Below are 13,846 nucleotides of genomic sequence, written 5' to 3'. Positions count from 1 at the left end.
TATGCTAGCATGTGTTATTTGATGATGTCATGATTATATGTGCACAGGAGTGTATCTGTGCATGATGGGCCCCGCCCAATCTGTCACGTGCGCCGCGCGTGTCGTGCAGGCGCGTGTGTATGCACGTGCCCGTGCCGGGCGGGGGCGTTACAACCTACCTCAAATGAGAGAGCTTTAGCCATTTTAAGTTGAGCTGATGATTGAGGGCGACTTATTGGTTATACAAGCTCTTGAGGTAAAGCACCCCTTAGTCAAGGAGCTGTCCATTAGCAACTCACTCTTCCTAGTCCGATGTCATGGAGTTGGTCGACTTTAGGTTCTCTTCCATGCTGCCCACAGCTTCCTTGCTCCACTTGCTCAGGCTTCCCTAGAGCTCACTAACGTTATGCATGATCCCATGCAAAGGGTTATCATGAGGAAGGTGCATCCATATATCATCAACAAATTTCTAGCATTCCGAGTACTCCATATAATACAGCTCGAACCAGAAAGGCTGCGCCACCTTACCAACCGCCAATAGGATAGCTATTAGGAGTGGTGCATTGTCTGGGGCAGCACGATCTAATGAACGAATCTTGTTCATTGGGTGTACACGAAGCCATTCCGTATTCCCTCGAGCTCAATCCAACCGGACCCAAATATGAGCCGAGCCGCTCTGGTTGTTGCACCAGGTATAGGGGATTCCATCGTAACTCAAGTCGAACAACCCCGTGTCTTCCATAAATTTTGTGAATGCTTTGCACATGGTGCTAAGCTCGGCTACTCCGCAGCATCTCTTTTTCTAAGGTGAAAGGAAGGTGTTAAAGTCCCTAGCTACCATACATAGAATGTTAATGGTGGCCAAGGCAGCAAGTTCCTCCCATAGTTCTTTTTGCTGAAGAAGGTGGTTGCTGGTGTACACCACAGACCACAGCCAAGTAGTCCCCTACTTCGGAGTGAGGATTAGATGTGACGCATACCTAGATGACGCAACGACGTCCACCCATCCTATCTCTTTCTTCCACAAACTAGAATCACCCCCAATGGACCCTGGGCTGGTATCATGAACTAGGACCAACAACGTTTGAGCACCTTGGAAACTTGTTCAAACTCGTTCCAACTTGCATGTCTCTAACAACACTAGTACATCTAGCTTGAATTGTTTATTCATCACCCCGCACTGGTCTAAGGCGTCTTTTTTTAGCAACCCTACAGTTCCAAACAAAGGCGTGTAACATGGTAAAACACTGTATTAGGGAACATGAGCGTAGCACGCTTAACATATCCTTCCCCGTTTGGGGACAGGTGGTACTTGACAGTCTTCCCCATGGGCCCTGCTTGGTTCCTCTAGTTCCATGTCGGTCGTCTTAGATAGGTGTGGTCTTGAGTACGTAATAATTACCAGTTGTGGTGTTCCCTCATCCATGGCAGTAGCCGCTTCCACCTCATCCTGTTTAGGCTAGAGAAGGTGGTGTTTGAGTACTTGAGTAGCTAGCATCTCATGCTTCTCTAGGGGACTCTCCTCCTTCGCAAAGTTAGGATGGGAGCTTGTCGTAGCCAACCATGTATGAGAACGTGGGCTAGGTAGAAACTTTCTTTGTTCCTCCAATTCGCTTGCCCTTTGGTCGTTTTGACATACACCGATCAAAGCATACAGTTGTTGCTAGTACCAAGACGAATTGAGATATTGTGAACAGTAGTAGTTTCTTTGCCATGCTTAGTTCCTCCTTCGCAGTTCTAGCAGCCATGGGTAGCTTACCCTTATTCTGGTGCATTGAATTCCCTAGTGACGCGTTGCCTAAGCTTTCATCCATCCATCAGTTGGTCTGCTACGCGGTTCCCCCAACCACCTTTCCTTTAACTTTGGCTACGTCCCCTCGTTGGGGTTCCCCTTGCACCCCTTTTGCATGGGAGAAGTTGCCTTACGTAGGCCTTCTTCTTTTATGCTACTCCTGTTTTCCATAGTTTTGATACCTGTGTGGTTGCTCATTCCTTTCCCCTTGGAGCAGGAGCCTTCTCCTTCCCTTTTGACTTCAGGCCTCTATTGGGAAGGTGCCCATCCCATGATCTAGTTTCACTAATTGGCTTAGGCTGACCTTGACCCGCCCCTTTCCTGAACCCACTTTGGGTTTGGTTTGCTCCACTTGACCCATGCACCCTTGGGTATTCTTCCTTCGGTTTTGCTGCACCGTGCATTATGGTCTATATCATGGGTTTTGCTATTCATCACTAACATCCTTGCTCATCTTGAGTTGCCCACTGTCCTCTTTAGCTTCGGTGGAGGTGACGAGTAACCACCTTCCACCTTGGTTGCATGCTCACAGCCATCTGCCTTATGGCCAATCCTGCTACATAGATAGTAGAATACTAGTATGCTCTTGTAGATGACCTATTGGTCAACTCGCTTCTCTTTCAGACTTTAGCCACACTGTTGTCTTGAGCGGTTTGCTCAGATCAATCTCCACACACACCCTCACAAAATACTATAGGTGTGATCCAAGGTGGTCTAGTCCACTCTCAATGACTTGCTAAAGTACGCCGCCACTAGGATGAGGGCTTCTAATTCCCAATACTTAGAAAGGTTATGGAGCTGGATCTAGACTAGTGTTGTGGAGAACGCCTCCGAGGATGGTCAAAAGTTGTTGCGCCATAGGATTAGATTTAACACTTGTCCTAGAATGGTCCAAGGGCCATTAGTTAGGACGTGTCCCAAGTCTTCTTCCTTCTCGAAGCGGAAAACATAAAAGCCGTCGACCATGTCTGAGACTAATAAGCCTTCTATACCCTCCTAGAGCTTCGCTAGCATGACTTTCAGTCGAACTAAAGGAATGCTCTTCCCTAATAGATGTCCAAACAGCGATAGCTCCATCTCGCTCGGCATTTAGCCAAGGTATCGGGATCCACCACCACGCAACCCTCCATCTGGCTCTTAATCTTGTTGAGGATCTGCTCCGGAATGCAACCTGACGAGGGTGGGGCACATTGTGCTCCCCTCCTCCAACCATCGAACCCTAGGACTAGGTAGGCAGCTTTTGGTTACCTTGTGCCTCTGCTTCTCCCTCTGACTTTGATGCTTTGGAAGATGACGCTTGCCGCTGATGGACATCTTCTCCCCCCTCTGCAGGTGAAGGGGAAGCTTTTTTTTTGTTACAAAGCTTTTGTCGCTATCTATATCTCTTAGTCTCCCAACTTGGGCTACCTGACGTGGGGCCTTTTATCATCTTGAGAATGTATTAAAGCATTCCTATCATGGTGTTAGATTGAGTGCAACTAGGGGAGTACTTCAACTTGTAGCAAATCCTCTATTTCCTAAGTTGATTAGCACATACACTAGTATGAATTAGTATTATTTTTAATTGGCTTCTTAACCAACAAGATTGTGCAATATATTCCACACACACGCTCACTAGAAAAGTTTCGAAGACAATAATTAAAGATGTGACTAGGATTAAGCTTCTCATAGATTTTAATTAATTAATCTAGGGGTTTCATCGAGCTTAGCTTAATTGAGCTGAGTTTTATTTAAGTTTGGCTTAACATTAACATCGAATCTATGTCAAGGCATCAAGCTTCAATTGATCATCTTGACTAAGCCTATTTCAAGCGGCCTTGATAAATAAACTCCAACATAATTTAAATTAAACTTGGAGGGTTAATAAATTTATAAAATAAAAAATATATAACATATATATAGATATAATAAGGTTGCAGGTTACGCAATCTCGACCGTCCACTCAAGCCTTGCTCCCCAATCTATGCATATCGCTGTTCCAAATCACACGTGACATCATAACTTGTAACAAATCGAAAGAAATTTATAGCACGTAGCAAACGTACAACCAAATCCCTTAAAGCAAGGGACGCTGATATATTATATACAAACGTCTATCACGAATTTGTACGCATTGACTAATTTTTGAGGAAGTACTCGTTGAATAATTGACATCAGTTAATAATTACACTTAGACTCTATAGATTCTTTTTTTTTTTTTTTATAGCGCTTCAACTATCTAATCTCTCATGTTTTAATAGTGTAAAAAGAAAAATATCAAATTACCATCTTATTTTTAATTATTCTTAATTTTTTTTTCTCTAAAGGAGTATTATAATCCCTACATTGCGTAAAGTTAATTAGGCAACAGTCGTGTGATATTTTTCTAATAAAAAATTAGATAAATAGCTAACCGAATAAATATTTTTGATGCTTTATGTAAATAGATATGGTCTTGAAATTTAAGTACTTCTATTAGATGAATATAAATATCTGATAAGCCAGCGAGATAGTAATCTACTATCAGATGGCTAAAGAGAATTAACCCAGCGGCACCCGTATAACTAAGGCACGTTAAGCTCCCAATGTATATAAGGTAAAAATTTCGCTATCTATCCCCAAGGAATAGGAGATAAAATAATATATACGTCATGGCATGCATCTTTCCTTTTCCAAACCTTATATTAGCATGAGCTAGCTGTTAGCCTACATAATTTATCCATGTACATACGTAGCTAAATCTAATAGCCTGCCTACTAACCGCCATCGTTAAGCTATGATATATAATATAATCCGCCGTCTTATGTGCACTCTAATCAAAAAGATTAAGTGCAATGTCCATTACCAAAACATTCTCAAGAAAGAGCAACGTCTAAGCACACTCCACCTCATCAGCAAACAGTCCAACACTTCTATATATATCTACCTAAATCTAAATGCCATCCTCTATATGAATGCCTCCTCATCCCTACATTAATATATATTAAATTCTTAGTGCAATTAAATGGCTTTATCCTCCTCTTCCTCTCTCATCCTACTACTAACCATCCTATCCCTCACCCATACCACTACCCTCTGCGCCACCTCCCCGTCGGTCGTCATCAGCCAGTTCGTCTCGGCCCACAACGCCGCCAGGCGGCAGGTCGGCGTGCCGCCGCTGACGTGGGACACAAAGCTCGCTTGGTACGCCAAGGCCTACGCGGCGCAACGGCGCGGGGACTGCCAGCTGGTCCACTCGCCGGGGTACGCCTACGGGGAGAACATATTCTGGGGGCAAGGGCGGCGGTGGAGCGCGGCGGATGCAGTAGCGGCTTGGGTGGCGGAGAAGCAGTGGTACCACTACGACACCAACTCGTGCTCCGGCGAAGAGTGCAGCCACTACACGCAGATCGTTTGGCGCACCACAAAGCGGCTCGGGTGTGCCAAGATCGTATGCAACAGCGGCGATTCGTTCATGGTCTGCGAGTACTACCCGCCGGGGAACTACGTCGGAGCCCGGCCTTATTAGAAGAAGCCCATGCAAAACTATATCTATATATATTGCATCATATTAATTTATGTTGATTTGTATTGATGATATATAGTGTGTTATAATTGATGATTGTGATAGTATAAATTTAATCGTGTTACCGGTAATTTCTCAGAATTATTTTATCAATTCTAACTACTAAGTTTCCCCCCTTAAACATCCTTACAATTGGTATCTAGCTACTTACCTCAGATGATTGGCATATAGCAGGTCAGAAATAATGGTTATCTAACCTAATCCTAGCCACTGGTTTTAAGATGTTAAAAAATAGAATATAAACTGGGAATTAAAGTCCCAAACTGAAGAATGAATATTGATTCTCTCCATTCTCTCTCCCACCACATTTTGAATTCTCCTAGCTGTTGGACATATCCTTATTTGGCCTTCCTCTCTCTATTATTCACTCGCTGTATGTATAAATCCATCAACAAAGATTCAAGAGATCTCATATATGTACATCTGGAGATCATTTATATAAATCCTTGGCTAATATTTTGGATATAAAGCCTGTTTATCTAAATATCTAATCAAGGAAACAAGCAAGCTGCTCATAAACATCTTACTCAGCTCTCTTATTAGAGTAACTACGCGCTTAAGCTTGCACATAAACAACATAATCCTTTTCTTGGTAGTATATATTTATTTACATCACCGTTCTTTGCAGGTACCAACATTAGATCTCAGTGCAGGTAGGAACAAGCTACAATATACTCAAAAAGATGCACAGATATGAGAAAGATTCTATTTCAAACTTTCCATTACAAGAAGATGCTAGTAAATCCTAAGAAAAAAAGGAAAGATAAAAAGAGTTCCGTAGATTGTTTGATTTTGTAGATTATAATAAAAGAACTGTTGGAAGAAAATAACAGATTGGCACGACATCTAGAAACTAGATTTTCCATCTCGTAAGCATTTGAGTAGAATCCAGAATTTTCAAATCTCAATAAAACAAAATTCTTTTGATCAACCAAATTCTTGGTACAAACTTGAAAAGTTTTTCAATAGAAATTCAAGTAATCTTAGCTCAACAAATTTTGTTACAAGTTAAAATGTAGGAAATAAACTGGGAAAGTTTCCAAAACAAAGGAAAATTCCTCTCCATTCCTTTCTCTCCCACCACGTTTGAATTATACTAGCCGTTGGATATTCCTTATATGACCTCCCTCCATCTCATACTCACTAACTATAAGTATCAGCACACAAAGAAAATAAGAGATCTTACAAGATTTTCTAAATCTCCATGAAATCCCACTCTTATCTTCTCAAAATCTAACATTGGATTCTACGTACGTACTACCCAAGTGGGCCGGCCATATATGTCTACCTCCTATTCCAACTTATCCTCCAATGACTCCAATCCTAGGAGGTGTGCTGCATGCAAGTATCTGAGGAGGAGATGCGCTGAGGATTGCATTCTCTCGCCGTACTTCCCTGCTTCTCTCCCTCAAAGATTTGCTTGTGTCCATAAGATCTTTGGGGCAAGCAATGTGACAAGAATGCTCCAGGTACTTACGTATACATATACATATACATAATTCTCTCTCTTATCTCTCTTCTCATTAGCTTGTGTGTTATCATACTTCGGCGAATAGATCAATGAAAAAAAAATCTAAATTTTTCCTGTAATTCTCTTCTTCTGCAGCAACTTCCAGTCGATCAGCGAGCGCAAGCGGCAGATGCCATCGCATCGGAAGCCTACTGGCGTGTTCAAGATCCGGTCTACGGGAGCGTCGGCGTGATCAATCTCTTGCAGCAGGAGATCTACATGAACCAACGTGAGCTTGCAAGGACTCAAGCTCAGATTGCAATGCACACAGCTCAACAGCAGCTAACTGAGGCCACAGATTACTTTGATCCACAGACAGCAGGATAGTGTTCGTAGCTCTAGAGAGAACATTTATTGAATTCAATCATATCCCAAACCTATGTATTCAGAGATTTATTCACAGGTAAAATAATAATTAATGTCCAAAAGCAACCGATTGCTCTTTTTCTTCTTCTTCTTAATTCGTCTGAATGAAATTTAAAATCCTCTTACGCTTTCTGAGTATAGCTTATTTGTGACTGTAAAATATTGTGGAATTTACGCTGGCACAGACTCTTTTCTCGTGATATAGAATTGGTTCAAATCAATAAAGAAATTTTCATGGAAAATAAATTTGGTATCTACCAATATGAAGTAGGCTATGGCAATTTAGGTTGATCCCCAACCAACATTTTCTATTCCTCTTTCTCGTCCTATTTAATATTTACTTCTTGCCTGCCTTATTCTCCAATTCTCGTATTTTGAAGGATGGGTATCAAAATTAATTAGAAGTGTAGTGTGTAAATGTAATTATGTAACTTATGCTTGTTCTATAGAGAGAAGTAATTCTAAATTATATAGTGTTAATGATTTGATGGAAAATCATGGTTTACAATTGGGAAGTGTCAATTTTAACCAAAATTTCCCCGTAGTAATCCAATTCTAGTGAGTGCCCTCTCTCTAGTGTCCCCCTTTCTAGGAGAGTTTCTGTTAAAAATTGGTTCAAATTTAATTTTCAGCAAATTTTAGCATGTATCAGCATTTCTGTGTCAATGCGTTGGAACGGGCCCTAGGGGCATTCGAACATTGTTTTCAGACAGAGACTATGTGATGCATGCGTTCGAACAGCCCAGCCATGTTCGAACGCAAGTCTTAACCGAGAACAACTTTAGTGCAGGCGTTCAAACGACCCAGCCGTGTTCGAACGCGAATCTCAACCTAAGAGCAGCTGTGATGCAGGCGTTCAAATGAGACCCTCCTGCTTTCGAATGCTACTTGAGTTCTGCTGTATTGTTATTGGGCGCGTTCGAACGTGCCCCGCAGACGTTCGAATGCGGCGCGGAAACCCCCAAATCTTAACCTGTCTATAAATACTAAAGTGTATTTTTAGGGGTTGATTGTTGGAAGAATATTTATGAGGGTGAGCCACCATGGTATTGAGAGAGCCACCATTGTATTGAGAGTGATTAGAGAGTATAAACTCTTTGTAAGTGAGGGATTTACATAGTAAAGAAGATTGCTCCGCTCGTGGATGTAGGCACATCGCCGAACCATGTAAATATTATCTCCCTCTCTCTCTATTGTCTCTATTACTTCCATTCTTGAGATTACTTGCATTAGGGTATTTAATTCATGATTAGAACTTGTTTATTGCTATTCTATCACTATTAACAGTATATTGAAGTTTTTCCCAAGCTTGGATTTGTTTTTCATTACTATTCCACTTGTGTGATATTTGGGGTGAAGACTTTGTTTCCGCTTCCTTCACCCATTTGGGTATTTGCACAACAGTTTCATCTCAACCTTGACTTGCTTCCCCCTTTTCTCCCACCATCCTCGCTTACTTCATAGACATACCTATTTAATTTTGCTCTTCTCCTATGTTGATAGAAAAGGAGCTTTGGCGAAGACATGGAGGAGACTATCCCTCTGCATGAAGATAGTACCATTCCTTTCCGCAACCCCAAGCTCTACCTCGTAGGCAAGCTCATAACCGATAGATCCTACAATATGATAGGGCTTAGAAATGCTCTATGAAAAGTGTGAAATGTGAAAGGTTATCTGGAATTTATAGAAGCTAGCAAGAATGTGTTCCTCTTAGTGTTCGAGAAGGAGAACAACAAATGACATGTTTCGGTTCCAAGTGAAATATAAGAGACTACCTCGACACTATCTCTTTTGTGGATGGGTGGGGCATGACCAAGTTGAGGCCATCGTGGGGCACTGGTGATGAAGATGAAACTTAAATATCTAGAGCACATTCAAGAGAAACTTTTGGACTTGCCGAAACCCAAGTTTGCTAGCTTGGGAGCAAGCGAAAGATCTTTGGAGCTCGCCAAGAGTAGTGGGGAAGGAAAGGCAAGAGTATGCAATCAAAGACCTTCCCCGTCGCCGGAGTTGTCACTTATTAGACCGTTGCACCCTTTGGAGGTTACGGACATGATCAGTCTCGTCACATCAAGGCCTCCTAACGTGTCATCCACCTTAGCTCTCATGGATTGCGCATTCAATGCTCTAGCCTAACCCAAGTTACGTGTCAAGACTCCAAAGGAACTTCTATAGGGGACATCGGGAGAGGTGTGAAGGCTTTCTCAAATCTTGTCGGCACGTGGAGACAGAACTGGTAGCCTTTCTCAAATCTTGATACTTGTGTTACTAACAAAGGGCTTACCTTGTCATGATTTCAAAATGGTAGCCCGGATGACCAAATAGATCCTATTAACGATCGGGATCACCGCTGTCAATTGCCCTCAATGTCATAAGCCAATTGAGCGGATGCTTGAGAAAGAGAAATATGCCAATGCCAAAGGAAAGCACGTCAAATGTGTGAGCTCCACTTCCCCCTCCCATGTAAAACTCAGATCTACGCAAGAGAAAGGAAGTCGTTCCACCCTATCCTTGCTGTCTCTGGGAAAGCGAAAAGTGCCACCTCTCTCTTGCCTCAAGCTAAACGTTCCCTACCTACTAGCTCAACAAAATAGGCAACCATAGTTGATGATTACAAACTCCGAGCGACGCGATTGGAACCGCTGCTCAAATAGTAATGAAACTCCTACCTTGGAATTTGATGTGGAGGTTTCTTGACAATTTAGATCTAAGGAACTTCCTCCGTTGCACCAAAGTGAGTATTGCCTTTCTCTTCGAAACCAAGTGTTGCAAAGAGAAGGCTACTTTTATCATCTCCTCTCTTCCTCTATGCAGTAGTTTCATTCTCAGCTCCATTGAGCTTGTCGACGGTTTATGATTTCTTTGGCACAACGATGTTACTATTGAGATTTTAGAAGCTAACTTAACTTCATATTCGTCCATATTGGTGGACTAAATTTGAACCTCAGCTAGGTACTAGGTAGTATCTATGGGATCCCTAGTACACCATAAATAACTTTATATAGTCGAGTTCGCTCTACTGACTAGTACCACTAGATTGCCATACCTTCCAAGTGAAACAATGTGAGCCAAACATTCTGGTAGTCGGGCGTGCCATGATACGTAAAAAATTGTTCCCCTAGGTAGGTCTAGTCTAACAAGTCTCCTAAAAATTTTAGAAAACCAAGCTTGATTGTTTGAGCTTGGATCTCAAATATGGAATGTCATCATAGGCCAAGTGACCTTGTGGTCAATGCTGGTCATGTGGATCATAGGCCCACATGCCCGGTTCATGTCATGCCCGGGCTACATGCTGGTTCGGCTTAGTCCGATAGCGCGAGCGAGATCGTTCTACTAGTCATCCTCAAGCTCGTACTTAGGCTCAGCGTAAAGCACATAGGTTTCAATCTAGTTTGCATGAGATGGTCGAATTGGTTCGCAAAAATTTGGCCTGCCTCAAAATTAGTGCACTTCATCTCCTCTATGCATTTGCCCTAACCCTAACCCTAGGGTTGAATTTGGATTTTAGCCTAGAAGTGCTGCCATAGGCCATTGTAGCCTCAGTGATGGTTGGGTAAGGTGGCTAGCTGTCGACAATCGCCATTCGACGGCGAGCGACACTGGCAAGACGGGCTTGAGTTGGCACCCTAGTGGCCAGGGCACGACGTCGATGGGTCCATTGGACCCCGACAGTCACGAATAGGGCCATGGCCTCACTATAGGGGAACGGTGCTGGTGGGAAGCCCCGGCAAAGCCACCTAGATATAGGGGTAGATCCTCGTGGTGATAGTTTGTTAGGTTTTTAATTGTTAGCAATTGTGTACAAAATATTCTAAGTGTATTTGTATATGTATATGAGCTTTATACAAGTCTAGAATATCTCTGGTTTAAAGAATTGCAAGATTATTGGAGAAAAGCTATTGAGTTCACACCGCGTTCACAAACGCGTTCGAACGCGGCGTGTTCACAAACGAGTTCGAACGCGGGTACTATGTTCGCACAGACCGAGAGCAGCGTTCACAAACGAGTTCGAACGCGGGTACTAAGTTCACACAGTCCGAGAGCAGTGTTCACAAACGCGTTCGAACGCAACAGGAAGAATTCAAGTTGTCACGTTCGAACGCACTTGGGCCCGTTCGAACGCACCTGAGATCAAGTCATACCAACGAAGTTTGTCTATCTTGTACTTTCATTAGTGCGGATAAGATTTGGATTTGGCTCTATCTTGAAGATCGTGAGTACGGATAAGATTTGGATTTGACTCTATCTTGTACTTTCTTGAGTACGGATAAGATTAGGATTTGGCTCTATCTTGTACTTTCGTGAGTACGGATAAGACTTTGATTTGACTCTATCTTGGAGATCATATATAAGGATTATGATGCCCTATCTTAAGGGGGGTTGAAGAAGCATTATTGAAGGAGACTTCTTGAGGCTACATCGGTTCTTCAACTAACAAGATTCCACTCATCTAAAAATCTTAATCTTTCGTCTTAAGGGCTATCTAGACGAAAGATCAATCTCGAGGGTTACTGAGATTGGACTTCAATCACGAGAAGCGGTGAATCGTGGGTTTTAGCGAGCAAGACTGAGAGGAACAAAGTCGTTTGGTTCGACGGGTTATTTTGAGAGTCAGTCTTGTAACTGCTACTATTCTAGTGATTGGTTTTGATCCGAGTTTGGATCCGTGGTTTTTTCCCGTTTGGGTTTTTCCACATTAAAATCTTGGCGTTCATCTCTACTTTCGTTCTTAATATTTCTACGGACTTTTACTTAAGCGAACGAGTGATATCATTGCCTAGTATTTAGATACATACGTGTGTCTAGGGGTTTTTCATAGTTATCAGGTACGACCACTCGAGATTTGTCAACGATTATGGTGGCCATCACTAGTTGGCAGTTGGCCCAAAGAAACCAGCGTGGTCGTGGAAATACTAATCCTATGGCCTCTAGCCGTGAGTTTGCTAAAGCGATAACCATCATCGTCGACAGTCTTTCAATCGGTTCTGGCACAAACATCAGTCGTGTCTCTAATATTGGTGGTCCAAGAAAGTGAGTGGACGTGACAGTTTAGGCCAGGATAGCCTGGATTATCGCTGATGGAAAGCTAGGGTTTTGTGCCCTAGAGTCCATCGTGGGTTGGGAAGATGATCTGAAGCGCGCCTCGGCTAGCCACTCTGACATTGTTGTGGTGGTAGTCTAGGTTTGTGGTGGTGGGAGGGTCTTTACCATATCCCTAGGAGGAGTTTTGGTCACAGTTTGGGACTCTCCTCTACCTCCCTCATGGATGGACTCCTCTAGCTATGGCTAGCCGATTTTCGTTGTAGTCGATGGAGCTGGCAATGCAGGGTGGCTGTGCTAGGCTAGGACAATGGCCGTCAAGGCTTGGATTGCCTTCTCGATCCTCTGAAAGATCTCATTTGATGATTCCACAGACTTGACCAATGCCCTCGCCCACGCAGGCGGTTCGTCGTCGGCGATGGCTGCTAGTGATGGAGGTGGCGTGGGAGAAACTCCCACAAGAATAGAGATGTGTTCATGGTACTCCATGATTGCTCCTTCCTCATTTGTCTTGGATTGTGGGTTAACCTATAACCACTCCGATTTATAGGAGTAAAATCCTAGCAGATTGAATCCATATTCTAATTATCCATTTTATTTAAAATTTAAAATAATTAGTAAATCTAACTAAATAACTTAACTTAACTTAACTTGCTGACTTAACCCACATGATCGGATCATAACAAAAGAGGGCTTTGGAGCATTCATGAAGATCTCCTCCTAAAGGAGTAAATCTACTAGCACCAGAGTTCCCGTGTTAGTTGGATGGCCAACACTGCCTTTTTCTAGGTTTCAACCACAACTTGTATGACGTAAAACTGCATTAGTGTGATCTATCTACGTCTTGAAACCTGGATGAAAGATGAATAGAAAAATAGGGAGGCTCTTGTGTTGCACTTCAAGGAGGTGTATAGCTCCTCCAATCATCCACCTCTAAGAGATCATTACCAGCAAATCATGAGCCACATGCCTAAAATACCACAAGAAGCTGCCTTAATGCTCTGTGACATGCCCACCAAGGAGGAAGTAGAAGCGACCCTTATGAGCCTTGGCCCTGACAAAACGCTGGGGCCGGACAACCTTCATTCTTGCATTTTGCAAACTTTCTAGCCAATCCTTGGAGGTTGTGACGGTTCATTGGAGTCCTAATTTTTTACATTGTATTTCATTTTTAGATGTTGAAATCTTATTAATTGCTTACTAGATATTTATGGAAGTAAGATAGTGAAACACCCACTTCCATAAATCAAGTGTTCCTCACGTGGAGAATTTCCACATGATTCTCACGTGACCTATCAGTGAAATAATCTCACAAAGTATCTAGATAAGTCTAGAAATACTATAATAATCCAACAAATAATCTAAAGTTACAATATCACACGCCTTAACAAGCCTCTAGGAATAAAATCCAACACAAGTTTTAAAACATAAATACCCTCGCAGGGGCCAAGTCCAACTAGAAATAATAGAATAAATAAATACTAAAATAGGGAATGAATCTTGCTACTCCTTGATATCCACATCCTCCATAATCAGCTCTAAAATATTTCCACCAAAATGGCGGTGAGCATGGGGCCCAGCAAGTAAAATCCAATAGTAATCTAAGAATATTACA

At 42.5% G+C, this 13,846-nt stretch overlaps 2 protein-coding genes across 2 annotated transcripts; both read left to right on the top strand.

The window, feature by feature from the left end:
• Positions 1–4,754: 4,754 nt before the first annotated feature.
• Positions 4,755–5,258, top strand: LOC140785978 (pathogenesis-related protein PR-1-like). The gene has a single exon (XM_073134138.1). The coding sequence runs from the start codon at positions 4,755–4,757 to the stop codon at positions 5,256–5,258; it is 504 nt and encodes a 167-aa protein (XP_072990239.1).
• Positions 5,259–6,595: 1,337 nt separating this feature from the next.
• On the top strand, positions 6,596–7,152 carry LOC140785977 (LOB domain-containing protein 23-like). The gene is made up of 2 exons (XM_073134137.1): positions 6,596–6,784; positions 6,922–7,152. The coding sequence occupies exons 1-2, from the start codon at positions 6,596–6,598 to the stop codon at positions 7,150–7,152; spliced, it is 420 nt and encodes a 139-aa protein (XP_072990238.1).
• Positions 7,153–13,846: the final 6,694 nt, after the last annotated feature.

Source organism: Typha latifolia, chromosome 4 (genome assembly GCF_019914945.1).
Source record: "Typha latifolia isolate L0001 chromosome 4, TyphaL0001v2, whole genome shotgun sequence".
Taxonomy (NCBI): domain Eukaryota; kingdom Viridiplantae; phylum Streptophyta; class Magnoliopsida; order Poales; family Typhaceae; genus Typha; species Typha latifolia.
This window is presented reverse-complemented; position numbering and strand designations above follow the sequence as displayed.

Excerpts from the sequence above, each read along its gene's own strand:
- LOC140785978 (XM_073134138.1), top strand. The coding sequence starts at position 4,755 with ATGGCTTTATCCTCCTCTTCCTCTCTCATCCTACTACTAACCATCCTA.
- LOC140785977 (XM_073134137.1), top strand. The coding sequence starts at position 6,596 with ATGTCTACCTCCTATTCCAACTTATCCTCCAATGACTCCAATCCTAGG. Across the intron at positions 6,785-6,921 it reads ATGTGACAAGAATGCTCCAG|CAACTTCCAGTCGATCAGCG; the intron begins GTACTTACGTAT and ends CTTCTTCTGCAG.